The sequence below is a fragment of the Prionailurus bengalensis genome, chromosome D1, assembly GCF_016509475.1.
Source record: "Prionailurus bengalensis isolate Pbe53 chromosome D1, Fcat_Pben_1.1_paternal_pri, whole genome shotgun sequence".
NCBI lineage: Eukaryota > Metazoa > Chordata > Mammalia > Carnivora > Felidae > Prionailurus > Prionailurus bengalensis.
Genome location: NC_057346.1, coordinates 63,221,336 through 63,249,112, shown reverse-complemented (window position 1 = coordinate 63,249,112; position 27,777 = coordinate 63,221,336). Strand labels below are relative to the sequence as shown.

The 27,777-nt window shown below is 41.6% G+C and overlaps 2 protein-coding genes and 1 long non-coding RNA gene across 4 annotated transcripts; all 3 read right to left on the bottom strand.

The window, feature by feature from the left end:
- Window positions 1-61: 61 nt before the first annotated feature.
- CD1H11orf42 (chromosome D1 C11orf42 homolog) lies at window positions 62-5,098 on the bottom strand. Of its 2 annotated transcripts, none has more exons than XM_043580491.1 (3): window positions 4,985-5,098; window positions 645-1,443; window positions 62-276 (listed from the first exon to the last, which is right to left on the bottom strand). In XM_043580491.1, the coding sequence occupies exons 1-3, from the start codon at window positions 5,054-5,056 to the stop codon at window positions 62-64; spliced, it is 1,086 nt and encodes a 361-aa protein (XP_043436426.1). In that variant the 5' UTR covers window positions 5,057-5,098. The 2 variants fall into 2 exon arrangements, with proteins under 2 accessions (XP_043436426.1, XP_043436427.1); XM_043580492.1 differs by having other exon boundaries at window positions 151-374.
- A 5,189-nt stretch (window positions 5,099-10,287) lies between these two features.
- On the bottom strand, window positions 10,288-11,542 carry LOC122483480 (olfactory receptor 52W1). The gene has a single exon (XM_043580485.1). The coding sequence runs from the start codon at window positions 11,272-11,274 to the stop codon at window positions 10,312-10,314; it is 963 nt and encodes a 320-aa protein (XP_043436420.1). The 5' UTR covers window positions 11,275-11,542; the 3' UTR covers window positions 10,288-10,311.
- A 179-nt stretch (window positions 11,543-11,721) lies between these two features.
- LOC122483482 lies at window positions 11,722-13,204 on the bottom strand. Its single transcript, XR_006297405.1, has 3 exons — window positions 13,094-13,204; window positions 11,950-12,008; window positions 11,722-11,834 (listed from the first exon to the last, which is right to left on the bottom strand). It is a non-coding gene; the product is annotated as an uncharacterized LOC122483482 (long non-coding RNA).
- Between the last annotated feature and the right edge of the window lie 14,573 nt (window positions 13,205-27,777).

The window sequence follows — 27,777 nt, the reverse complement described above, 5'->3', positions numbered from 1 at the left end:
GGGGTATTTTCTCTCTCATGAGGACATTGGTTTTAAGGTTTTAAGGTGCTTCTTAACACCGTTAAAGGGTGAGGGGGTCATGGAGCCTAGGGGAAAAAAGTAGGGACTCTTCTCCAGCCCCAAAACGGAAGAAGCAGCATGGGCCCAGGATGGTTTGGGGGAGCAGCAGCTGATGTTTATTGGGGACCAGTATCCCTATGCCAGATCTTGGGGGCCTTGCCCCCTGAATCTCTCGCCTCAGCTTCATTCGTCGCTGTCGAACTCTGAGGACAGACCCTGCAGCAGGGGCAGGGACATGGAGTGCCGGTCGGGGTCCCCGGGGCCCCCACCCTGGACTCCTGGTGCGGGGCTGCGGGGGCTGAAGAGCCAGTTCTCTGCCAGGGTTGGGGATAGTCACAGCTTGACTCATGCCCTGGTCTTTCTGCCTTCCTGGTCCCTCCCTCTGGCCCTCTGTGCTGTGCCCACCCCCTCACCAGGACCATGCTTCCATCTCACCACCCCTGGCTCCCTCCATCCCCTTCACCAGGATCTGGTGTGGTGTTAGGGGTGCCCCACACATTCCTGGGGCACACATTCCTATATTCCTCATGCCCTCTCCCTCCACCAGATCCCATCCGTCTCAACCTCATATCCCCTAGCAGTACCTGACAGCATCTGGGGCCCCCTGCGGAAGGGGTTTCGGCCCTTGTAGGAGAATCTGGTGGGTCTGCCTTCTGGCCTTTCCTGAGGAGGTGGTGTAGGTGGGGCTGGGGCAGGTGGGGGCACATCAGTAGCTTCAGGGGTGTCGGTAGGGGTTGACATGGGGGCCAGAGGTGGCATGATCCCAAGGTTGGGTCTGACCCAGTTGGCCCCATGGGGCAGTGGATCTTTGGTCAGAGGCTTCTGTGGTCCCAGCACTCCTTTGGGCTGCAGTGAAAACTTGAGGCAGGAGAAGGCAACAGGCAGGGACCGTTGTAACCGGAGCAGCTGGGGCTCTTGGGCTGTAGGCAACAGCCCCAGCTGCAGCCAGGAACAGGAGAAGACCTGGTAGATGACATAGATGCTGTGGGTGCTTCGGAGCCAGGGAAGATTTTGCTGTAGGCTCACCTGAGCTGGTGGCAGCAGCAGAAAGGCCACCTTCTTGCGCAGACCACCCATGTGCAGGCGGATCCTGCAGGGCTGCCCATCCAATAGTCGCGTTTCTTCATAGGCGATCTCTTCCCGGCCGTTTGGTGAGTATTCCCGAGTGCAGTGGGCAAAGGCACCCTTAGATCCTACCTGCTCCAGGAGGTTTGGTAGTGGCCCTACTGGTTGTAGTGCCCGCCGACCCTGCCGACTTGGTAAAGCCAGGCGTGTGTGGGCTGGTCGGGACTGCTTCACTAGCACACCCAGTAGGTCATAGCAGGCTGCATCCGACAGGAAAGGTACTGCCACTACATTGGGCCCAAAGCGCTCCTCGATAACCTGCAGATGGCCAGTTTATAGGTCAGGGACTGAGTTAGGGTCAGGAGTTACCTGGTAGCCTACTCTAGATTGACCCTCCTGCTGTTCCCTGTGCAATTACATCTCTACAATGTGCTCAGACGGCTTCCTGCTTATTTCCTAGTTCTCTCCTGTAGCAAAACCTTGAATATACTATGTGCCAGACCCTGCTGGATATTGGGAATACATAAAAGCATGAGATTTTGACCTTATCCTATTATAGCCCGGTCTGATGGAGGAGACAAATATGTACACAGTAGTCAGCTAAGTAAGATAATAGAGAACACGGGTGTGGAGGAGACGGGTAGTGATTTAACAGCTTTTTTCTTTGATAGAAGAGGATCAGAGAAGGTTTCTAGGTGGTAATACATGAGCTTTGAAGGAATCAGCTAGGTAGGAGGATGGTCAATCCAGGGAGAGGATACAACCAGTTTAAAAACCAGAATTTATAAACTAGGTGGGGCACATTCAGGAACACGTAATTTCATTGCACTTAAACATAGGGTATGAAGAGGGACAAGCACACAGCAACTAGACTGAAAGATCTTGTTTGTATGCAGTGTGACAGGAATTTGGTCCTGAGGGCAATGGAAAACCACTTGAAGGGCTCTGGGCAAGAGGGGCAAGATCAGAAAGGCTCTTTAGAAAGTTAATTTTGAGTAGGAAGACAAAATAAGAGGAGAGAAAGATCAGTTAAGAGTATTGTAATATTGCAAGCAAAACATGGTGAGGCCTTCAACTAAAATAATGGGGGAAGATATTTAGGTTATGGAATTAGTAGAACTTGATCACTTTAAGGAATGTGAGAAAAGGAATCCTGAAGGATAAGTTATTAGATGATTGATTGGGTGGGTGATGTTATTCACCACAAATGGGTACACAGAAATAGGTTGGAATGACCGTTCTTAAACATTTTCTGTCCTAACTGCAGGAGAGAGTTCCTTTAGGGATTTGAGGCCTCATCTTTGAAATGCTGGTTCTTCTAGTACGCTTTCAGGGATTCTAGTTCCTCTAGGTTTTGTCCTTCTTGTCTTGGCCTTTTTTGGTTTGGTTAACCCAGTTCTGGAAAGTTTAACTTCATGACCGACTGGGAAATCTTGTACGATCCTTTCTAGTATTTGTACTTAGATATGATCTCAACTCATCAAAGATACTGCTAGCTCAGACTTCTGGCTCTGTGGTCTGCTAGCCAGTACATAAAATTCCTTGTTTGGATCCCTTTCCTGTTTGAGACCCGTTCTGTTTTCAGAATAGCATTTTTGCTATGTTCTACTGCCCTTCCTCAGCTCCCAATTCCTACATGCCTGTCCCCTGGCCTTGCCCAGTTTGCCAGCCTTCTGGTAGAGTTCATCAGTGATCCCTTATGATCAATCTGTTTTTTGCTACATAGAACTGTTTTTGGAAGTGCTGCCCCATAGCATAAGAGGAGGGAGGGTCGCTAACTGATCAAGTTGTGTCTGCACTATGGACAAGCTGAAGTAGCTTGAAGAGTACTGTCTTTTGTCGCCTGGCCAGGGAAATACATGGTGCTTTTTCTTTTTTTCTTTTTTTTCCATTTGAAATACTAGTGTTTATCATGGTGCTTTTTCTTAATCTGCATGGAAGAATTTCCCATAATTCCTCTTCTTTGCTTCATTGGGACAGGAAATACTTTATTTTTGGTGGGGGCATCAGGCTGAAGAACAGTTCTCTGAGAAGCTCTGAGAAGGGCCAGTTGGGTTCCAGGGGTGAGAGCAGAGCATTGGTGGGTTGGCATTTTTGTTTAGAATATTCTTCCCCATGACAAAGAAAGCATAGTGACCAAATATAACTTCAGAATTCTACCCTAGCTGCTCCTTTGGTCCCTAGGATCCTATACAAATAAGACAAATAGGAGTGTCTCCAGGAGGTACCTCTTTAGTGGGATTTTGACATTTAAAATACCTGTTCTTATGGTCCAAGTTTCTGATCAGGTGAATCCCTGATTTAGCTGGAGGGTTTTTCCCAGAATAGACATGAATTTGCCATGGTGGGGAGGTTTATAGGCTCTTTTTCTTACCCTTGAGGCCCCCAGTGGTTATCCTAAAATAGGGAAAATAGGGCACTCAGTTCTATGCCAGGGGGACTGTTCTTTGTAGAGTCACCATGTGAGACCACTACCTGTTCCCACTGCACCTTTACTTCTGGGTAAAAGTTCTGTGGAACATAGAAGCCTGCAAATTTAGATTTCCCAGGGGCAGCCAGGGAAAGTGAGGTTGGAAAACTTTCTTCCTGGGTATACCTCGGCTGGTATGAATTATGAATGAGGAGACTTCAAGCCATATTTTGGTTAACTGTATGTTCTACAAAGTGCCCAATAAACTATCAGTTCTGGAGAGAGGAAACCAGATTACTCAGAGGTGTCCTGCTCCTTGAATTTGCCACATATCACCAGTGATTTATTGTGTATCTACTTTGCCTTTCCTGACAATTTTCCATTTAAATAGGGAATTTTTCTGATGCTCAGAGATGTAGCTGTCTGCTGGTTGATGACCGCATTTACTTTCATCGTAATGAAATGCTTGATCTTGTCCAGGACCAATCTGCTGAAGCTAGGTACTCTGATATTTGTGAGGGCCTTGGCTCTCCTGTTTCTGCTTCCCTGGGAAGCTGACCTTTGTGGTGAGCTCCATTTCTAATGGGAGCTATATCTGTTAAGGCTGTTTGAGTCTAGTAGGCACTACTTTAAGATGGTTGTTTTAAACTTGATAGAAGGGCTGCCTTCTATGAGTGCTTTAAATTCACTGTCCTTCAGATTATGTAACCAGAACCTGATCCCTAAATTCTCCAAATTCAGAAATTGTGGCCATCTAGATTTGGCAGGGGTACTTGCAACTCAGAGCTGACATCTGCCTGCTCCTGAAAATCTCCATATTTGGCTCAAAACCCAAATTTCTCATTTTGTGGATGTTAAGGTGGAGGGCGTATCTGTGAAGAAGTCCAAGCTTTTTTAGAAAGCTTACAAGGCTCTTCATGATCAGCCTCTGTACCTCTTTGACCTCATTTTCACCACTACTCATGTGAACTCTGCTCTACAGACTATTTGAGTTCACAAATATGCAATTTTTTTAAATCCTCTCCTGGCTTTTGCATATGCTGTACTTTTAATTATACACTGTTCACTCGCTCACCCACCCACCCACCTGCTCACTAACTCATTTAGGTGTTTATTAAACATTCCTCTTTCCTCTATGTGAGAATAATTCCCACTTGCCTAGTTAGAACGTCACTCTCTCCAGGAGCCTTCCTGACCTCATAAGTCCTACCCTGACTTAGCACTTGTCTCTGTTCTCAGAAATTCTTACTGCCTTTGAAGGAACTTCTTGCTGTTTTTTGCAATTGTGATTAAATTGGACAGTGTGTACAAAGCACTTAGTACAGTGTCCAGCGTGTAAGTAAGCACAGAGTAAATATTATTATCTTCAAGCTACCCACCACTTCCTACTCATAAGTTGCTCAGACCCATCTAGGTCACACTTTGTTCCTTTCTCTTTAGCTCTCTTACTTTATCCTTGATGAGGGTCCAGGTGGCATCAGCTTCATCCAGTGTCAGCAGGTGGGGGGTACCAACCAACATGGTGGGGTATGGGAGAGGTTAGGCAGGGCAGTGGCTGCTGCAGGAACCCCAAGCTGCCCAGAGAGGTGAGGCCCCAGGCCTTAGGCTTTGACCTACTATAGCATGAGGTCATAGAGGTCCTACTAGATAATGGGGCTTTGGGTGAGGGGAGGGCAGTCACTTTCCTAGCCTTACTATATGCACAGCATGAGTCCATACCCTTGAGTCACTTATCCATTCTCCTCCTTAGGGGAGGAAAATGCAGGGGTGCTTGAGTGCGTGTGTGTGTGTGTGTGTGTGTGTGTGTGTGTGTGTGTGTAGTTCTTGGTCTGAGTTCTTAAAGGAAGCAGAATCAGGCTTCCCCTTTCAGCAGCCTTATTGAATCAATTTGCTGTGCTGCCTTATTAGCTGCAGGTGACTTCTTCATGAGGTTGGATAGGGGTCCTGAAGGACACACTGGAAGTATAGATCAGGACTTAGACTGAGAACCAAACAGTAGTTCTTAACCTTGGTCATACTTTGGAATTACCTAGGAGCTTTAAAAACTATAGATGCCTGGATCCTACCCCCTGAGATTCTAATTTAATTGGTCTGGAGTGTGCCTGGGCATCAGGATTTCTAAAAGCTCCTCAGGCAATTCTGATGTACAGCCTAGGTTGAAACCCATTATTAATGAGTGGGTTACAATTGCAATGAATACCAGGTGTATGTGTAGGAGGGTGTCATGCTGAGTGGTGACAATGTGGAGGATAAGAATCTAATTGGGACAATGTTGCCTTAGTAACTGGAGAGGACTTTCAGGAAGCCAGAATTACCCAGGTAAATTTGAGGAAATTTTTCTTCATGCACCACTCCATGTCCTAGGGAGATCTGTGTCTGTTTGGCACTTACCTACTGCAGCCCTAATCTATGTGTGATTTCCCCTTGTGTCTCTGTCCAGAGATCTCAACCTGGTGTTTGCTGGAGAAGAAGAGTGTTTTTTCCTCAGAGAAGAACCACTCTGGAGAGCCTTTCTAGTAGCTACTCTCTGACTCTGCCTCTTATCTGTCTAAAGAGTCTTCTCTTGAGTCCCTTTTGAGAGTCTCCTGCATGCCTAGGAAGACCACTTCTGTATGGGGAGCATCCTTTCCTATGCTGGCCCAGCATGTAGAGCTGTCCCATAAAGTCGGTCATCGTCTGAGCTGGCTGAGGTATGAATATGAGGCACAGGGAATGGTCCTACATGATGTTACTGGCCTCAGGGTAGATTAGAGCTAAGGGTATATATGGGTGCTCGGTCTTTAAACAAAGGTTTGGCTCTGGGCATGGGACTGCGCTCCAGGAGAAGAATTACTATCAAATATCCCATGTTAGAAGCTATGCCAAACACTCTGAATCTGTTATGTTGGTTAATCCTTTTAGTAACCTCTTGAAGTAGGTACTATTATTTCCTCATTTTACAAGTGAATTAAAAGGCTCAGAGAGGTTAAGTAAATTAGTGCAAGGGATACGCTGAGTTAATGGAGGATCTGGGATTCAAGCCTAAGTCAGCCTGATTCCAGCCTTTTTTTTTTTTTTTTAATTTTTTTTTTTTAATGTTTGTTTATTTTTGAGACAGAGAGAGACAGAACATGAACGGGGGAGGGTCAGAGAGAGGGAGACACAGAATCTGAAACAGGCTCCAGGCTCTGACCCGTCAGCACAGAGCCTGATGCGGGGCTCGAACTCACGGACCGTGAGATCATGACCTGAGCTGAAGTCAGACACTCAACCGACAGAGCCGCCCAGGCGCCCCTGATTCCAGCTTTTAAGTTAAAATTTAAATGGTAGTCCCTTTTTGGTGAAGGGAGAAACTGCTGTGTTCCTTCTGCTCTCGAGTGTGTGGTGGGAGGGCACCTGCTCAGTGGATGTTCAAAGTGGTGTAGTGAAAAGGAAGTGGGCAAGCTGAGAGAAATGCTTCAGAGACCAAACCAGAAACCCCAGGCTCCTTGTCAGGACAAGCACAACCAGATCTCTTCCTCTAGTGCCCTCTTAGCCCTATCCCAGGAGGGATTATCTGGTATAGCATAGTTGGCACCTCTGTTCCCTCCAGAAGGGAATCCTGGGTGAGGTAGACAGCAGTGGGGAGAGAGACATACACTAGGACAAGGCACACAGATGTGGGGCAATACAGACAGTGCAGGGAGGCAGAGATGCAGAGGTCCAGAGACAGGAGTTACTGATAAACACGGGTATCCAGATCCTGATGGAGTTCCAGAATGAGAAGGGGGTGGAGGGTAGGGATAGGGATGATGGGCTGTTGGTGAAATGTGATGAGAATCTCAGATTCTCATCAGGGGGGCTCAGAGGGGAAATTGGGTACAGATGAACTCTCAGCCAGAAGCCCATATCTTCTGTTTTGCTGATGATCATGATTCTTTAGGCTCCCTGCATTCCACACTTTCCTACCCTGACATTAAGTGAGACTGTATTTCCCTTTGGCTCAGAGTCTGAGACTGAAAGTTACTGAAGGAAAATAGATGACAACTGAGTGCTGGATGGAGTTGATGAGCCTCAGGACTGGGCTGTTCGGGCCATAGCCTGCTCATGGGGTTGCCTCCAGTGTGGCACATTCGGGGGTTTCCCTGGACACAGATCATCTGCAATGTATCTGAGTGGCGACTGGACCAGACAGCATGAGAAGAGAGGGGCTGGTTATTTAGGGAACATGAGGTTCTCTGCAAGAGGCTTCAGGGCAGTATAGAATCGTGTTGATAGCGAAGACTTCCAAGGGATAAAGAGCCCTAACTTCTCTCAGGCTATAGGGATAAGTGTACAAGTCCCAAATCCCTTATTTGAAACCTCCAGGGACAGATGTGTTTTGGACTTCAGAATTTTTCAGATTTTAGAAAGGGATATAGTGCCTTTATTGTATATAAAGGAGTACTCCACTGAGGTTTAGGACAGTGCCCTATAATCAAACACATCAATATTTCTGCAGCTAAATGTATGAATATTCACACCAAGTGAAATACATAAATACTATAAATACCATCGTGATGTTTCAGGTCAGGTTTTTGGCCAAAGTTATGAAAAAAACATTGTTTCTTCAAAGATTTTTTTATTTTGGAATTGTGGATAAGGGATTATGCGCTTAGAATTACTCTCAGGTTTTGTGAGGAGTAGGGGATTGCTGGTAGTCTTCTGAACACATCACATGGTAGGTATGTGTGTGCTCTCCATCCAGACAAAATACTAATGTCCAAGGGTGTGGATTTTTGGCTTGAAGAAAGTTCTTGCAATGAACAATGCACAACCTTGGACTCAGCTGCGCTGGGAAGCTGTGCACAACCAGGGAATGAAGGTGCCTTAGACAAGAGGTTTCCTGTGGTGGGAAGGTGACAGAATTCATTGCTTGTGAACATTGGCTGCATAGGATTTCCCTTTTTCGTGTACCAGAGGGGAGAGGCAAAAAATGTGTGCGTGTGTATGTGTGACACAAGACTGTCACACGTACATTTCTTTATAATAATGTTGTAATAAATATCTTACTGCATACATCTTTGTTCACATCTCTAATTATTTTGTCAGGATAGATTTATCAAAGAGGAATCCCTAAGAGAAGGATATGGACATCTTAATGACTCAGTTCCAATTAGGATTAGAATTTTGTCATAATTATCCACAAAATCATTGCCTGAGGAATTTTTTTAACTCAGAACTTCATGAAAAAGATTAGTCTTGGGAATGACTGAGGCCACAAAGGAAAACTGTCAATCTTCTCAATGTGACAACACCTCTGAAAATCACGCAGAGCTTCTGGGCTTTCTCTTTAGCTCCTTGTTAGTGAGGACCTGGTGAGACCCCATGTGGCCCTGAGAAGATGTCACCTGCCTTTTCAGATTTGCAGCCGCCTGTTCTGTGTGCTTTCCCGTGGTACTTGGTCCAGCTGTTTGTGCTGAGTGGTTAGCATTGCACTTGGCTTCAGGTCCTCATGGCTGACTCCAATACCTGCAGTTATGATAGTTTTCCCAAAGAGCTTGGGTCTGCCTGTGCAGCCTGCAGCTTTCCATGACCTTCTAAAAGTGAATTCCTGCTTTTTGTCTGAAATTATATTCATTCTGGGCTCCATGCTGGTGTGAAAGATCTTTTGCACAATGTCCCTTCCATTGTAATCTTAGCTGAAGGTCAATCCCCTGTTACACCATGTGTAATATCTCTATTCTCTGGTAGCCACAGCAGTGTGAAATATTCCTATACCAACATCCTGTGCTTCTAGTGATGTTGGCCAGTCCAAATGGGGGTGCTGATGTAGATTTTATTTGGGAATTCAACATTCTTGGCTGAGGATGCAGAGAAGAGCAAATTGGTAAGAGACCATAGTGACTAGACCTCAGGCAAGCAGGTAAAGTGGCTACAATGATTTCCTGGGATATCAGAATTTCTTTAAAAAATTTTTTTAAGTGTTTATTTTTGAGAGAGCATGAGTGGGGGGTGGGGTACAGAGAGAGACGGAGGCACAGAACCTGATGTGGGCCTCAAACCCACAAACTGTGGGATCAAGACCTGAGCTGAAGTCTGATGCTTAACCAACTGAGCTACCCAGGTGCCCCTCAAAATCTTTAAGTTGGACCTCTGACTCCTAAGGGAGAGTTCTAGCCATTAATTCTTGAGATATTGACAGGAGAGTGGAGGTAGGGGAAATAGACCCTAACCCATGAAACCAAGGGGATTCTCTGAACTAGGAATGGCCAATTTTGGGACCCCTATCTGGACACATTATCCAGATTCTCGGAATGTGAGGAATAAGCCTGTAACTTCTTCCCTAAGGACAGAATCTGGTTCCAGGAATGAAGAGGGCTTTGAACCCAGAAAACTACCCAAGCACTTTCCTCCAGAGGCAGCTTCACTCTTCCCAGGTCCCCAGGTCTAGAATCAATAGAGGAGCTTTTGTGTGGAGACATGGGCAGACTTAGGTTAAAATAATGGAAGGGGTGGGAAAGGAAGTTTTCTTTAAGTTAAATCTTGTGTACTATAAGCCATGGTAATTCCTGATTTTATTTTCCTGCATGGTAACATGTAGCCCCCTGCCTCCTGCCTCCCAAGCAAGATATGTGGATAGACCAAAGTCTGCAGATGGCTAGTGATATGTGTTGTAGAGGCTTCACAGCAAATAATTTATTGAGTGATTATCACAGTCATATGTAGACAGTGGGACAAAGAAGACATAATCCACACCTCCAGGCCGTGGACTCTTCTGAATATTCCTTCACCTCCACCACCAGGCTCCATTGTTTTTTTTTTTTTTTTTTTGCCCATTAGAACTGGCTTTTTCTGAATGTGAAGATTTCCAGGAGTCGGTCCCTGATTTGCTTGGTGCGGACCCCATAGATGAGTGGGTTGAGGGCAGGTGGCAGCAGCAAATAGATATTAGAGAGAAGGATGTGTACGGGCTTTGGGACAGTGTGACGACCAAAGCGATGTGTGAGGTAGGAGAAGAGACCAGGTACATAGAAGGCCAGAATGACACATATGTGGGAACTACATGTGCCAAAGGCCTTAGCACGGGCCTCCTGGGTAGGCAGCCGCAGCACAGCATGAGCAATGAGCCCATAAGAGCCAGTGATGCCCAGGATATCTATACCAGACACAGCCAGTGAAAGCGCCAGCCCATACAAATTGTTGGCCCGTGTGTTGCCCACCACCAGTTCTACCACCGCCATGTGTGCACAGTAGGCATGGTCTATGGTCTTGGCTTGGAAGTGCTCAAATCGCGCCACCAGCAGAGGGAAAGGCACAACAATAGCCACAGCTTTCAGTGCCAGTGCCAGGACTGCATAGCCTACACGGGCTTTGGTGACTAGGAGAGGGTAGTGCAGTGGACGCCCTACTGCCACGGCACGATCACAGGCCATGGCCAGCAGTACACCAGATTCTACAGCAGTCAGTGCATGAACAAAGAACATCTGGACCAGGCAGGCACTGTATGGCACAGGCCGGGGCCCAAGCCACAGCACAGCAAGCAACCCTGGGGCTATAGATGTAGCTAAGCCCAGGTCTGTGGCTGCCAGTGCGGCCAGGAGTAGAAACATGGGCTGCTGCAGTGTGGAATCTAACTGCACCAATATCAGCAGTGCTCCATTGCCCAGCAGGGCTAACAGATACATGGGCCCGAAGACCAGTGTCAGCCAAGCCTGGGCAGGCCCTAGCCCCGGAATGCCAGTCAGTATGAAGAAGGTTGGGCGTGGGAAGGTGGAGTTGGAATGTGGACCTTCTGCCATCCTGTGGAGGGGGCAAAGCTTTAGGGTTCATGGGGGCATGACTCCTGAAAGGGGAAGGATAAAGGGAGAGATTTTGGGGGGGTATCACAGTGGCAGAGACCCATCCATGGAGTATGTGTAGGGGTAGTGCAGGGTTGGGGGACCACAGGGTTATACCTTTGGTTGGGGGTTTTGACAGATAATCAAGGTCACTACACTAGCTTGGATGGGAGAATCCTTTGTGCCTGAAAGCCCATGAGTGTCATAGGGGGAGACCAGGGAAGACACTGGTCATGAGGAAGGAGGGCCTCACTGCTGCAGTGGCTGGTACAGTTGGAGGTCAGCTGAGAGCTGTGGCTGACATGAAAGATTTTCTTCCTTAGGATCCAAAGTAGAGTCCATCTCAGTCTCTGTATGATGGGGAGAAAGCCAGAGCTGGTTGGGTATCAGGCCCCAGGCTGCACTGTCCTTGACTGTATATGCTTAGGCAGAGTTTCTGGGCCTCAGTTTCCTCAGCTCTACAATGGGGGTGGGCACAGTAGTTGCAGTGTTGTCCATCTTTAACATTCTGGGCATCAGCCCTGGAGAAGAAAGTAAAGAGAAAAGGAGAAATAGGAGGGTGAGGAAGATGGGACTGAGTGGAACTGGAAGCCTGATGTGACCAGAGAAAATCTGGTGGGTTTTGGGGGTGCTTACATTATTTTTAACTTGATAAGTAGTAAACTTGAACACCAGCTGGAGGTTTGAAGTTGGGCCTAGGAAGGAACAGAGAAAGAGAGAAATGGCAGCAAAAAAAAAAAAAAGGAACTTCTCTGACTCCCTACCTTCCTCATGATCCAGAAGGGGGTCCCGCTAAAGTCTTATTTCTGGGGTGCCAGAGGGAGTGGAGGTGACAGAGGGGGAGGAAATGGCACTCAACCCAGAGTAGCAGCCATACGTGGAAGAAGCATCTCTGACGTTGGAGGAGGCAGGGTGAGTAGAACTGATTCCACGCAGACTCTAGCTTACTGAAGATTAATAAACATGGAATGGATAAATGAATGAGGAGGAAAACACCAGCAGAAGACTTGACTGGAGAAAGATCCTGTGCACTGGGTGTTGGCAGCTTCTCTTCACCTTGACCAGTGCCTTTGGGGCCCTTTATGAAGCTGTTCCACTGGCTTCCCTCAGGGCCCTTACCCCTCCCACCTGTGCCACATTAACTCTTCCCTGTGCTGCCTCCTTGCTCTGTGCTGACAGGTAACTTCAGGAAGTAGAGCAAGGAGGCAGAGATGGGGGCAGCAAGGAAAGAAACAGACTCCCTGAAGTCTGGAGAGAAGACCTTGCTATATTCTTGAATAGCCTGCGTCCCCCTCTGTTGTAATTACTTCTCTCTCCCACTAGGCTGAGTTACAGGCAATGCTTCTTATTAGCCAGTATCTCCACTGCTCATCACAGTACCTGGCATGTCGTTGTCCATGAATATATATTTATTGCTTTTATTTGTGTGACAGTACTGCTGGCCCAAACAGCATTTGTTTGCTGACCAACATGGGCTCCTACAGTTTCAGGAGCCTTAGGTATCTACGGAGATGAGAAAGAAAGACATACCATCAACCCCGAGTCCACTGGGTATGATTCTGCTCTAACGAGGCAGAGCCTAAAAATCACCACGCTATACAAAATAATGCAGGAAAAAACAGGACTTGCGGGAAAGGTGGCAGTAGGGCACAACATTCCAAAACATCGCCAGTGACACATTTAAAAAAAGGATAGGACCCTAATCAAAATGGTGGCACCGTTCTACATATGTTAGCTGGTTAGAAAGCACATAAACACACCAGTAACTATGACACATTACCTTGAAAAAGACAAGGAGTTTTCCTTGTGGAAACATTAGAAGCAGCTTGTGAATAACTGAGAAACGGTAGAAGGGGAGACTACGGGAGTCCCCCTTATCTGTGGTTTCGCTGCTGCAGTTTCAATTGATTGCCCGCTGCCATCAAATGCGGTCTGGAAGCAGATGATTCTCTTTCTGACGAATCGTCAGAAGGTCATCTGTAACCTAACGCCACATCACAATGCTGTGTCATTCCCCTCACTTTGTGTCCTCACGCATTTTATCCTCTCATGCATCATCACAGGAAGAAGGGTGAGTACAACACAGTAAGATATTTTGAGAGAGACCACATTCACATAACTTTTATTACAGTATATTGTTATAACTATTAGTTATTTTGGCTAGTCTCTTGCTATGCCTAATTTATAAATTACACTTTGGCATAGGTAATGCATGTATAGGAAAACATGGTACAAGGCATACCTCGTTTTATTGTGCTCCGCTTGATTGCGCTTCACAGAGCATGGTTTTTACAAATTGAAGGTCTGTGGCAACCCTGCTTCTAGGAAGTCTATCGCCATTTTTCCAACAGCACTTGTTCACTTTGTGTCCTTGTCACGTTTTGGTAAATTTTGTAGCATTTCAAACTTTTTCATTATTTAAAAAACTTTTTTTTTAATGTTTATTTTTTATTTTTGAAAGGGGGGGGAGGGGCAGAGAGAGAGAGAGAGAGAGAGAGAGAGAGACACAGAATCCAAAGCAGGCTCCAGGCTCCTTCGCTGTTAGCACAGAGCCCAAGGTGGGGCTCGAGCCCATGAACTGCAAGATCATGACCTGAGCTGAAGTCAGACACTTAACTGACTGAGCCACCCCGGGCACCCTGCAAACCTTTTCATTATTATTATATTTGTTATGTTGATCTGTGGTCAGTGATTACAACTCACTGAAAGCTCGGATAATGGTTAGCACTTTTTAGCAATAAAGTTTTTAAATTAACGTACTCCGCATTTTTTTTTTTTTTTTAGACCTAATGCTATTGTACACTTACTAGGCTACAATACTGTGTAAACATAACTTTTATATGCACTGGGAAACAAAAATTCATTTGACTCTATTGCTATATTTGCATTAACTGCGGTGGTCTGGAACTGAATCGGCAGTATCTCTGAGGTATGCCTGTGTATATAGTTTGGTACTATCCATATTTTCAGACATCCACTGGGGATGTTGGAACGTATAACCTGCACATAGCAGGGGACTACTGAATCCGAAATTGGGTGGAATGTTCTAACACCAGATGTGGATGAGTATGGTTCATAACCTGAGCGGTGATAGGTGTTTTAGGTGTGTGGATGTTGGATTTTCCTTTGCTGCTATGTTCAGCAGTTTTGAATGCAGTTTTGTGCATTCACCTAGTTTCTGGCAGAGGGAATCATACAGTAAACAAATATGAAATTCACTCAGTTCCAACTTACTCAGTTGCCTAATGTAGTAATTGGTTGGAACAAATTTGCTCTTCAAAACCAGCTTTATAGCAGATCTGATTGAATCTCTTTTGTGCCTGGCCCTGTACCATATGGTGAGGATACAATGGCAATAACAAGGCACTGCTGCCGTCAAGGAGCTCACTGTCTAGTGGACTCAGTGATGCAAACTGTTGTTGGAGGGCTACTTTAGTAATTGCATTCATTGAGGTTAGTATCAGATATGGTGGGAGCACAGGGAAAGGAGCCTTTCCCTCTTCTCTGAATTATAGTAATGGCTGCAGTTTCCTATGTGCAGGCACTGCTCTAAGTCCTATTCCTACAACATGTATTTGCAATGGGGTACAAAGATTCCTCCATTTTACCGACAAAGAACTAAGGCACAAAGATAAGTAACTTACCCAAGGGCGCACAGTTAGTAAATAGCAGTTAGATACCAACTGGGTCTGACCCTAGCATTCTTGCTCTTAGCCACTGCTTTAAACATTTCTGTTGAGATTTAGCACATGAATAAGAGTTTTCTAGGATATTTGGGGCAAAAAGATCTGTTCCTGGGAGGGGAAGTTCAGGTTGTCCTAGGATTTCTGAGGGAGGAGAGGAGCACTTGGAAGGTAGGGACAATGGGCGGAGAGCCGAGAAGGAGACAACTGGGAGAAAAAAAGCCCTGAATCCTCTTCTAGAAACCTATTAAGACAAACTCTTAATTGGTCAAGTCTCAATTCCCAGGCGAGTATGAGAGCCTTCTGTGACAAGTAGCGCCGCCAATAGCCCAGGCGTTTCACTTCCCCTCAGTTTCTGGTGGGGTAGACTCTATAAGCCCAAGGTAAGATCAGGTGGCACTCCATATCCTATGGAGATGTGGATGACATGGAACCACCATACCACTCAGTTTTCTAGGTCTTCTAGCTTCACTTCCCTCCCCCATCTGAGGCTACCCAGTCCTTCCATGAGAACATCTTTAGTATTCCATAAAGCTCTGGGGGTACTGGGAGTCCCCAATACCAAGGACAGTGGATATTCTGGCGCCAATGTTACAAATTTGTGAGAGGAATTATTCTCCCTATCATAATAGGATCTAGTAGAAGTCAGTTTCTGGGTAGGGGTATGGAATAGGTCAGATCTAATTTTTATCAATTCTCCTATAGTATTGTCTGCTGTCCTTATCCATTTTCCCTTCCTCTGCAGTGGGGTCAGTCCTTTGGATTGACTCTGTCTTTGACTATAGATAGTACTGACTCTAGTGTTCTCTTGCATACTGAGGTTACAGTTCCTGTCTTTGTCTCCCAGACAACACTGTAAGACAGAAAAATTGGGTTGTGGTGTTGAAACCTCCCTCTTAACTTGTCCAATCATTCTTTCCCTTCAATGTGAGGCATGGAAGAGGCATTTTCTAAGTCTCTCTGATCAATAATTGGCTAAGGAGATCAGTGCTGGGTTGGTCTTCCAAAGACTTTTCTTACAGAAGACGAGTAGTTCTCTCTAAAGGCTCTCTAGCATTTAGAAGGGGATTTCTGAACTATGTTTACTGGGCCCACCTTTTGAGAAATTAATTCCCTGAAGTTCTTTTCTGAGGTAATAGGTAGCACCTTCATCTTTTCCACCATTGCCTCCCTTCCTGTAAGCTCACATTGCATGGCTGAAACACTTACAACCAGGAAAGTACTAATGTCATTCACAGAATCCAGCAAACATTATTACGAACTCATTACGTGTCAAACATAGTATTATGAATGGGGAAACAGCCTCTCTTATCATAACATTCACACAGCCACTGAGGCCCGCTTCCTTAAAGAGCCTGTGTATCTTCCTCCTTTCATCCCCACTGGAGTATGTCCCATTGTACACCCCACAACCTTAGAATATTGCAGCAGCCTCATAACTTGTTTTTAATATTCTTCATTGTTTTTTTGTCATGCTTTTACTTGAGAAGTGGCTAATATATATAAAAGTACAAAGAATAACCAATGCACACATTACCAAGACGTTCAAAATTGATAATTAACTACCATTTTGTCCCCCCTGTTTTCAGTTCCTTTTTAATAAAGGTAATAAAATTTACATATAAAGCCTCTTTTATCTCCTATAGTGTTTCATTCTCACCTTAGAGACAATTATCATGAATTTTGTGTATCTTTCGAATTCAGTTTTTATAATGCTTTTGCTAGTTGGTGCTTTTAGATATTTACATAAATTATTTCCTACTGTATACAGGAAATTATGTTTTGAGTTCTGTTTATGCAGGTTTACAGAGCTTTATCATCCCTTTACATGTCTACATGGTTTTATAGCGTATGATTATGCTAAAATTTATTTATTTCTTTACTGGTAGACTTACTGTTTCTGGAGATTTTGCTGTGTATACTGCTGTTTAATATTTTTGTACATACCTTTTTTTCCACATGGATAATAGTTTCTCTTAAACAAACATCTAGAAGTGGAATTTCTGGGTTATTAGATATGCACATTTATATTTTTAGCAGATATTGTTAAATTGTTCTTCAAAATAGTTGTTCCAATTTGTATTCCCAGTAGCAGTTTATGAGAGATCCTGTGTTTCAGCATCCTTGACAGCACTTTATATTATCAGACTCTTACATTTTCGTCGATCTGATTAAGTAGAAACATGAGCTCATTATTTTAGTTTATATTTTAAATATATTTATTGGTCATTTATATTTCCTCTTCTGTTAATTGTATGATCATTTCTTTTGCCCATTTTTCTGTTCAGTTGCCTTACCCTCCCCTCTATATTTTTTGTACACCTTTTCTGTATATTCTAGATACTAATCCTTTGTTTATGTTGGAAATAACAATCTTCCAGTCTGTTAATGATCTTTTAATTTTGTTTATGGTGTCACTTGCCTTACAGAAAATTTGAATTTTAATAAAAAACACCTCTAGGCCATGTACTTTTGTGTATTATTGAATAATTCCTTTCCTACCCTGAGATTGTAAAGGTTATACATTTTATGGTGTGTTTAGACATTTTTTTTTACATTTAATTCTTTTAATCCATCTGAAATTTATTTTTGTGTGTATGATATGAGACCAGGGTCTAGTTTTATTTCTTTATTTTTCTTAAAAGGAAACTTGGTTGTTCTAGTATTTTTCTACAATAATATACAATTATTACACACTAAGTTCTTATATATAATAGATTTGATCTAGGCTGTGTTCTCTATTACATTAATGTTATATGCTAATTCCTCACCAATATTACTGTAATTATCTTTATATCTGTCAGGCAAATCACTTTCTTATTCTCTGTGTGTGTGTGTATCCAGAAACATCTTGGCTTTATTTGTGCCTTTATTCTCTTACATGATTATTAGAATCACTTTGTTAACTTCCATGAAAAACCTTGTGGGATCTTAGTTGGGAGTAAATCTAGCTTATAGATTAATTGAGGAGCATTGCTATCGCCTGAATATGGAATCTTTCCATTCATAACCTGTTATATCTTACTGTTTATTCAAGTCCCCTTTTATTTTATTCAATAAAATTTAATTTCTCCGTGATGACAATGTACTTCTTTGGAAAACTTATTCTAGGTTGCTAACAGTTTTAAAAATCAATTTATTGGGGTAAATGCGCCCATATTAAGTATATAATTTGATTTTAGACACAAATGTATATACTCATATAAGCACCATCCCAAACAAGAAATAAAACATTTTTATCATCCCCAAATGTTCCCTTGTTATTCTTTGCGGTTAATTCCCTGTAACCCTGGCCCCAGCCCCAGCCTCAGGCAGCTAATAGTATACTTTCTGTTTTTTAAATTTACTTTTACTTTTTCTAGAATTTTATATAAATGAGATCATGTACTATTTTGTATATGACTTCTTTCACTCAACATGTTTTTGAGAGTCATCCATTTTCTTGAAGGTATCATTAGTTCATTCCTTTTTATAGGTGAATAGAATTCCATTGCACAAATATTCCACAATTATTTATCCATTATTCTTTTGATTGACATTTGGGTTGTCTTCAATTTTTAACTATTATTAATAAAGCTATAGTGAGTAGTGGCATACAAATATTTGTGTAGAAATATTTTTGTTTCTCTTGGGTAAATACCTAAGAATCGTATCAGTATATCATGTGGTAAGTGTATATTTAACTTTATAAGAAGCTAAGAAATGCTTTTCCAAAGTAGTCATACCATTTTTCATTCCCAACAATACTGTATGACATTTAGACTTATTTTACAGCCTTGCCGGCACTTACTGTGATCAGGCACTGGACTAAGTGCTTACATGTATCACCTCATTCAATATAATGTCCCTGTGAGGTAAGTGCAACCATTATTTCCATTTTACAAATAAAATAACTGACATGTGGATAGCTGACTTCTGATCACAAAACTTTGAATGAATCTGGATTTGAATCCAGGTCAGTGTGAGTCCCAAATGGATACTTTTCATGACTATATAGTATCAGAGTTACATTGGCTTCATAAAACTAAATCAGGTTGGCTTCCATCTTTTTATCATGGGTAATTTAATTTATGCTTAGCCTGCCTTTCGCCTTCCTTCCCTAGACCAATGTACCAATTCAGGATGAAGGACCACCAAACTTGCTTTGTCTAAAATCTGTAGGTGAATAAGATAGATTTTCTCCTAACCTCTAAATTTTCTTGAATATTCTTGCATCCACTCAAATCAATGCCTTCTTTCTCTTCATTATAGCTTCTGTACATAATACATTTAGGACTTATCTGCCCCTCCTCTGTGGTTGCATTGTGAATTTTATGTCACACAACTCCTTCTCCAAAAGCCTGCAGCTGTGCCCTTTAGCTTCCCTAAAGACACGCTCAATGTTTCATAATTCCCTGGCCAGCATCCCTTCTTCTCTTCCTTCCCTTGTGCACTGAAAGCAATGTAAAACACCCTGTAGAAGTTGCTACACTGTAAGTGTGTCACTGACCTGGGCTGAGGATTCATTGCAAATGTAAGTTTTGTCTCAGTTTTCATGTCACTCAAATCTGTCTTCTCAGCAACGTGAACAGTGCCAGTGCCACTTTCTGTATTTTGATAGTCACTTTTGTGTATGTGTTCCCAATCCATCTTTCTCCCTTTTTGTGTGGAGGGAGCAATACCATAGAGTTGTCTGATACTCTAGGGAGCCTGAGTATGTACTATCTCTTGAGTCTGGTGAATTTATTGTCACACAGTCATCTTCCTTGTTCTGATTGCTTCTTCTGCTTAGTCTGTAATCACTTAGTCTCAGCTTTCTTCTCACTTTGGGGTCTCACCACCACTTCCCTGAAGGTAAGAGCTGCATTTCCCTCATTTTGCAAACTTTGTATTATTTGAATATCAGTGTGCTAATAGCATCCAACAGTCATATTCATACATTCATATTCTTTGACATTCATTGTTTTGGATTGTTTGCCTTTTTCCAAAAAATCTGAAAATATTAAAAAAAAATCTTTTCTTAATTGTCTCTTCCCTAAATCCTCAAATTTCATGGGTGTTTACTGTAAGCAGAATTCTAAAGATTACCAAGAAAAAATTTAATAATCTCTCTTCATCTTGTCCTCTTTCCAACCCTTGCTCTACTATGAAGTAATTTTTCTTAACATCCTGCATTGTTTTACACTTTTATCCATGCTCATATGTAGTTATATAAACACTTAGAGTTTTAGTTTTTAATTTTTATAATTTTGGGAGCAAATAGTATATTTTACATAATTTTCTTTTGTTCATTTGACAAATATTTATTGCAGCATTTACTTTTATCAAGTACTACACTTAGGTGCTTAACAGTAATATATTGTATATTTTTCAGGTCAGTGTGTTCTTTTTAAATAGTTGTATATGCACATACAGAAACACACACAACACACATTTTTGATTTTGAGGTAATTATGGTTCATATGCAGGTATAAGAAACAATGCTGAGAAATTCTGTGTAATGTTTATTCAGTTTCTCTTGGTAGTAACAAATTGCAAAACTACAGTGCAATACCACAAAAAGGAAGTTGACATTAATACTGTCAAGATACATAACAATTTCATTACCACTAAGATCCCTTTTCTTGCCCTTTTATGGGCACACCACTTCCTTGCCTCCCTTCTACACCCCTTTCCATAACTTCTAGCAACTGATTACCTCTTCTCCATTTTTATGCTTTGTCATCTGTACAATGTTATATAAATAGAATTATATTTGGGATTGTTTTTTTTGACAGCATAATTCACTTGAGATTGTTGTATGAATCAGGTAGTTCATTCCTGTTTATTGCTGAGCGATATTTTATGGTATGGATATACCACAGTTTGTTGAACCATTCATTGTTGAAGGACATCTGGGATGTTTCCAGTGTTTGGCTGTTCCTGATAAATTTCTACAAACAATCATGTATGAGTTTTTGTGGGAGCGTAAGTTTTCATTTCTCTGGGATAAATGCCCAAGTGTTCAATTGCTGGATCATATGGTAGTTGCGTGTCTAGTTCTATAAGAAACTGCCAAACTGTTTTACAGAGAGAATGTGCCATTTGTATTCCTACCAACAGTATATAAGTGATTCAGTTTCTCTCATTTTTGTCAGCATTTGGTGTTGTCACTATTTTGTATTTTTAGCTGTTGTAAGAGGTAGGTATTGAATATCTTATCATGATCTTAATTTGTATTTCCTTCATGGCTACTGATGTTACACATCTTTTTTGTGCTTATGTGCCATCTGTATATCCTTTTCATTGAAATATCTCTTCCTGTCTTTTGATAATTTTGAATTGGGTTGTTATTTTTGCTGTTGAGTTTTGAGAATTCTTCATATATTCTAGATAGCAGTCTTTTGTTAAACATGTGGTTGCAAATATTTTTCGCTCAGTCTGTAGCTTCTCTTTTCACCTTTTTTCACAGGGTCTTTTGCAGAGCAAATTTTAAACTCTTGACTTAGTCTAACTTACTTTTCCCCTTTTATGGACTGAACTCAACTCTAAGAACTCTAAGAACTTTATCTCAACTCTAAAAACTCTTTGCCTAGACCTAGATCCCTAATACTTTCTCCCATGTTTTTTCCTTACAGTTCTTATAGTTTTAATGTTTTTTACTGGCCTGTGATCCATTACGAGTTAAATTTTGTATGGGGTGAAATTTAGGTCGAGTTACACTGTGTGTGTGTGTGTGTGTGTGTATGGATGTCCAGTTGCTCCAGCATCATTTGTTGAAATGGCAGTTCCACTGAATTGCTTTTACACCTTTGTGAAAACTCAGTTGAGCATATTTGTGCGGGTCTGTTTCTGGATTCACTATTCTGGTCTTTTGATCTTGTCCTCTGTCAATATCACCCTGTTTGATTACTATAGCTGTACAGTAGGTCTTAATAACAGCTAGAGTAATTCTTCCTATTTTATTTCTCCTTTTTGTCAAGATTGTTTTAGCTATTCTAGATTCTATATCTTTCCATGTAAATTTTAGAATAATTTGTCTATGTCTACAAAGAAATCCTGGATGAGATTTTGATAGGAATGTCATTAAATTTATAGACCAATTTGGGGAGAATTGCTATTTTTAGTGTGTCCTGTCTTCCAACCCAGGAACATGGCATGTCTCTCCATTTATTTAGATCTTCTTTCTTTTAACAAGCATTTGTAATATTCTGCATAATGATCTTATTCATGATATAAATTTACCTCAGTATTTCATTTTCTTTGGGGTGATTGTAAAATTTTTTTTGTCAATATCAAATTTATTAGTTTATCTTTTTATTGTCATTCCCATCAGATATTCTTTTTTAAATTTAAATTTTATTATTTTAATTTACATCCAAATTAGTTAGCATATAGTGCAACAGTGATTTCAGGAGTAGATTCCTTAATGCCCCTTACCCATTTAGCCCATCCCCCTCCCGCAACCCCTCCCATAACCCTTTGTTTGTTCTCCATATTTAAGAGTCTCTTATGTTTTGTCCCCCTCCCTGTTTTTATATTATTTTTGCTTCCCTTCCCTTATGTTCATATGTTCTGTGTCCTAAAGTCCTCATATGAGTGAAGTCATATATTTGTCTTTCTTTGACTGATTTCGCTTAGCCTAATACCCTCTAGTTCCATCTACGTAGTTGCAAGTGGCAAGATTTCATTTTTTTGATTGCTGAGTAATACTCCATTGTGTGTGTGTGTGTGTGTGTGTGTGTGTGTGTGTGTGTGTGTGTTTGTGTATACATCTTCTTCATTCATCCATTGATGGACATTTGGGCTCTTTCCACACTTTGGCTATTGTTGATAGTGCTGCTATAAACATTGGGGTGCATGTGCCCCTTCGAAACAGCACACCTATAACCCTTGGATAAAAGCTAGCAGTGCAATTGCTGGGTCGTAGGGTAGTTATATTTTTAGTTTTTTTGTGGAACCTCCATACTGTTTCCCAGAGTGTGGAGTGATTGTAAATTTTATTGTAGTTTTTTAAACCAGTTTTTTTTTTTTAGGTATTGTGGACATATAAAAAGTGGTACATATTTAATGTATGCAATTTGATGATTTTAGGTATAAATACACACCCATGAAACCATCACCACAATCAAGGCCATAGACATATCAATCTCCTCCCGTAGTTTTCTCTTGTACCCTTTATTATTATTATTATTATTATTATTATTATTATTATTATTTGTGTGTGTGTGTGTGTGTGTGTGTGTGTGTATAGTAAGAACATTTAACATGAGATCTACACTTTTAGCAAATTTTAAGTACATAAGACAGGATTGTTAGCTCTAGGCACTATGCTGAATGATAAATATATAGAAATTATTTATCTGCATGACTGAAAGTTTTCATCCTTTGACTATCACCTCCTCGTTTCCCCTTACCTCAGCCATTGGCAACCACCATTCCATACCCCGATTCTATGAGTTTTGGGCACCTGGATGGCTTGTCAGTTAAGCATCTTTGGCTATGTTGACAGCTCAGAGCCTGGAGCCTGTTTCAGATTCTGTGTCTCCTTCACTCTCTCTGCCCCTCTCTCAATCACGCTCTATGTCTCTCTCAAAAATAAACAAACATTAAAAAGATTTAAAAAAATCTATGCGTTTCACTCTTTTAGATTCTACATATAAGAGGGATCATATCTTGTGTGTCTTTCAGTATCTGTCTTATTGAACATAGCATAATGTTTATTCATGTTATGTTGTTGCAAATGGCAAGGTTTCCTTTCTTAAGGTTCAATAATATTCCATTGTAGGTTATACCATATTTTCTTTGTCTATATCTCCATTGATGAACATTTAGGTTATTTCCACTCTTGGCTATTGTGAATAATGTTGCAACAAGTATGGGAGTATAGCGTCTTCAGGATCCTGGTTTTATTTTATTTTATTTTTAAATATAATTTATTGTCAAATTGGTTTCCATACATCACACAGTGCTCATCCCAACAAGTGCCCTCCTCAGTGTCCATCACCCACTTTCTCCTCTCCCTCGCCCCGCATCAACCTTCAGTTTGTTCTCAGTATCCAAGAGTTTCTTATGGTTTGTCCCCCTCCCTCTCTGTAACTTTTTTTCCCCTTCCCCTCGGTCTTCTGTTAAGCTTCTCAAGATCCACATATGAGTGAAAACATATGTATCTGTCTTTTAAGGGAATTAAAAGCAAAAGTGAACTATTGGGACCGCATCAAGATCCTGGTTTTAATTTCTTTGGATAAGTATCCAGAGGCGGGATTGCTGGATCACATGGTAGTTCTATTTTTTATTTTATGAGGACCCTCTATACAGTTTTCATAATGGCTATACCAATTTACTTTCTTACCAACAGTGTACCATGGTTCTCTTCACTCATTGCCAACACTTGTTATAGTTTTTAAAATACTATCCATCTTGGGGCGCCTGGGTGGCGCAGTCAGTTAAGCGTCCGACTTCAGCCAGGTCACGATCTCGCGGTCTGTGAGTTCGAGCCCCGCGTGGGGCTCTGGGCTGATGGCTCGGAGCCTGGAGCCTGTTTCCGATTCTGTGTCTCCCTCTCTCTCTGCCTCTCCCCCGTTCATGCTCTGTCTCTCTCTGTCCCAAAAATAAATAAGCATTGAAAAAAAATTTTTTTAAATACTATCCATCTTAACAGGTGTAAAGTGATATCTCATTGTGGTTTTGTCTTTTTTTTTTTTTTAAGTTTATTTATTTTGAGAGAGGGAGAGAGAGAGAGCGAGCAGGGAAAGGGCAGAGAGAGAGGGAGAGAGAGAATCCCAAGCAGGCTCTGCACTAACAGCTAACAGCTAACAGTGTAGAGCCCCATGTGGAGCTCAATCTCATGAGATCATGACCTAAGCAGAAATCAAGAATTGGATGCTTAACCGGCTGAACCACACAGGCACCATTCATTTATTTACATTTCTCTCATGACTAGTGATGTTGAACACCTTTTCACATACCTGTTGGCTATTTATGTGTCTTATTTTGTGTGTATGTGTCTTCTTTAGACACATGCCTATTCAAGTCCTTTGCCATTTTTTACTTAAATTGATTCTTTTCTTGCTAGTAAACAGAACAATTTCTTTATATATTTTGAATATTGAGCTTTCATCAGATATATGGTTTGCAAACATTTTCTCCCATTCCATGGGTTGTTTTTTCATGGTGTTGTTTCCTTTGCTGTACAGAAGCTGTTTAGTTTGATGTAATCCACTTTGCTAATTTTTGCATATGTTCACTGTGTTTTTGGTGTCATCCAAAAAATTATTGCTAGGACCAATAAAAAGGAGATTTGTCCCTATGTTTTCTTCTAGGAGTTTGTGGTTTCAAGTCTTTTTTTTTTAATTTTTAATTTTTAAAATTTACATCCAAATTAGTATATAGTGCAACAATGATTTTCAGGAGTAGCTTCCTTAGTGCCCCTTACCCATTTACCCATCCCCTCTACCACAACCCCTCCAGTAACCCTCAGTTTGTTCTCCATATTTATGAGTCTCTTCTGTTTTGTCCCCCTCCCTGTTTTTGTATTATTTTTGTTTCCATTCCCTTATGTTCATCTGTTTTGTCTCTTAAAGTCCTCATATGAGAGAAGTCATGATTTTTGTCTTTCTCTGACTAATTTCACTAAGCATAATACCCTCCAGTTCCATCCATGTAGTTGCCAATGGCAAGATTTCATTCTTTTTTATTGCCAAGTAATACTCCATTGTATATATATACCACATCTTCTTTATCAATTCATCCATCGATGGACATTTGGGCCCTTTCCATACTTTGGCTATTGTTGATAGTGCTGCTATAAACATGGGGGTGCATGTGTCCCTTCAAAACAAAACACCTGTACCCCATGGAAAAATGCCTAGTAGTGTAATTTCTGGGTGATAGGGTAGTTCTATTTTTAGTTTTTGAGGAACCTCCATACTGTTTTCCAGAGTGGCCGCACCAGCTTGCATTCCCACCAACAGTGCAAAAAGGATCCTCTTTCTCTGCATCCTCGCCAACATCTGTTGTTGCCTGAGTTGTTAGTGTTAGCCATTCTGACAGGTGTAAGGTGCTATCTCATTGTGGTTTTGGTTTGTATTTCCCTGATGATGAATGATGTGGAGCATTTTTTCATGTGTTGATTGGCCATCTGGATGTCTTCCTTGGAGAAGTGTCTATTCATGTCTTTTACCCATTTCTTCACTGGATGATTTGTTTTTTGGGTGTTGAGTTTGATAAGTTCTTTATAGATTTTGGATACTAACCCTTTATCTGATATGTCATTTGCAAATATCTTCTCCTATTCTGTCGGTTGCCTTTTAGTTTTGCAGATTGTTTCCTTCGCTGTGCAGAAGCTTTTTATTTTGATGAGGTCCCAATAGTTCATTTTTCTTTTGTTTCCCTTGCCTCCAGAGACGTATTGAGTAAAAAGTTGCTGTGGCCAAGGTCAAAGAAGTTTTTGCCTGCTTTCTCCTCAAGGATTTTGATGGCTTCCTGTCTTACATTGAGGTCTTTCATCCATTGTGAGTTTATTTTTGTGTATGATGTAAGAAAGTGGTCCAGGTTCATTCTGCATGTTGCTATCCAGTTTTCCCAGCACCACTTGCTGAAGACACTGTCTTTATTCCATTGGATATTCTTTCCTGCTTTGTCAAAGATTAGTTGGCCATACGTTTGTGGGTCCATTTCTGGGTTCTCTATTCTGTTCCATTGATCTGAGAGTCTGTTCTTGTGCCAGTACCATACCGTCTTGATGATTACAGCTTTGTAGTGTAGTTTGAAGTCTCGGATTGTGATGCCTCCTGCTTTGGTTTTCTTTTTCAAGATTGCTTTGGCTATTCAGGGTCTTTTCTGGTTCCATACAAATTTTAGGATTATTTGTTCTAGCTTTGTGAGGAACGTTGGTGTTATTTTGATAGGGATTGCATTGAATATGTAGATTGCTTTGGGTAGTATTGACATTTTCACAGTATTTGTTCTTCTTATCCAGGAGCATGGAATCTTTTTCCATTTCTTTGTGTCTTCTTCAGTGTCTGTTATAAGCTTTCTATAGTTTTCCGTGTATAGATTTTTCACCTCTTTGGTTAGATTTATTCCTAGGTATTTTATGGTTTTTGGTGCAACTGTAAATGGGATCGATTCCTTGATTTCTCTTTCTGTCACTTCATTGTTCGTGTATAGGAACGCAACCAATTTCTGTGCATTGATTTTATATCCTGCAACTTTGCTGAATTCATGAATCAATTCTAGCAGTTTTTTGGTGGAATCTTTTGGGTTTTCCATACAGAGTACCATGTCATCTGCGAAGAGTGAAAGTTTGACCTCCTCGTGGCCGATTTGGATGCCTTTTATTTCTTTGTGTTGTCTGATTGCAGAGGCTAAGACTTCCAATACTATGTTGAATAACAGTGGCAAGAGTGGACATCCTGTGTTGTTCCTGACCTTAGGGGTAAAGCTGTCAGTTTTTCCCCAGTGAGGATGATATTAGCGTTGGGTCGTTCATATATGGCTTTTATGATCTCGAGGTATGCTCCTTCTATCCCAACTTTCTTGAGGGTTTTATCAAGAAAGGATGCTGTATTTTGTCAAATGCTTTCTCTAGCATCTATTGAGAGGATCATATTGTTCTTCTCCTTTCTTTTATTGATATGATGAGTCATGTTAATTGTTTTGTGGATATTGAACCAGCCCTGCATCCCAGGTATAAATCCCACTTGGTCGTAGTGAATAACTTTTTTTATGTATTATTGGATCTGGTTGGCTAATATCTTGTTGAGGATTTTTGCATCCCTGGTCATCGGGGAAATTGGTCTATAGTTCTTTTTAGTGGGGT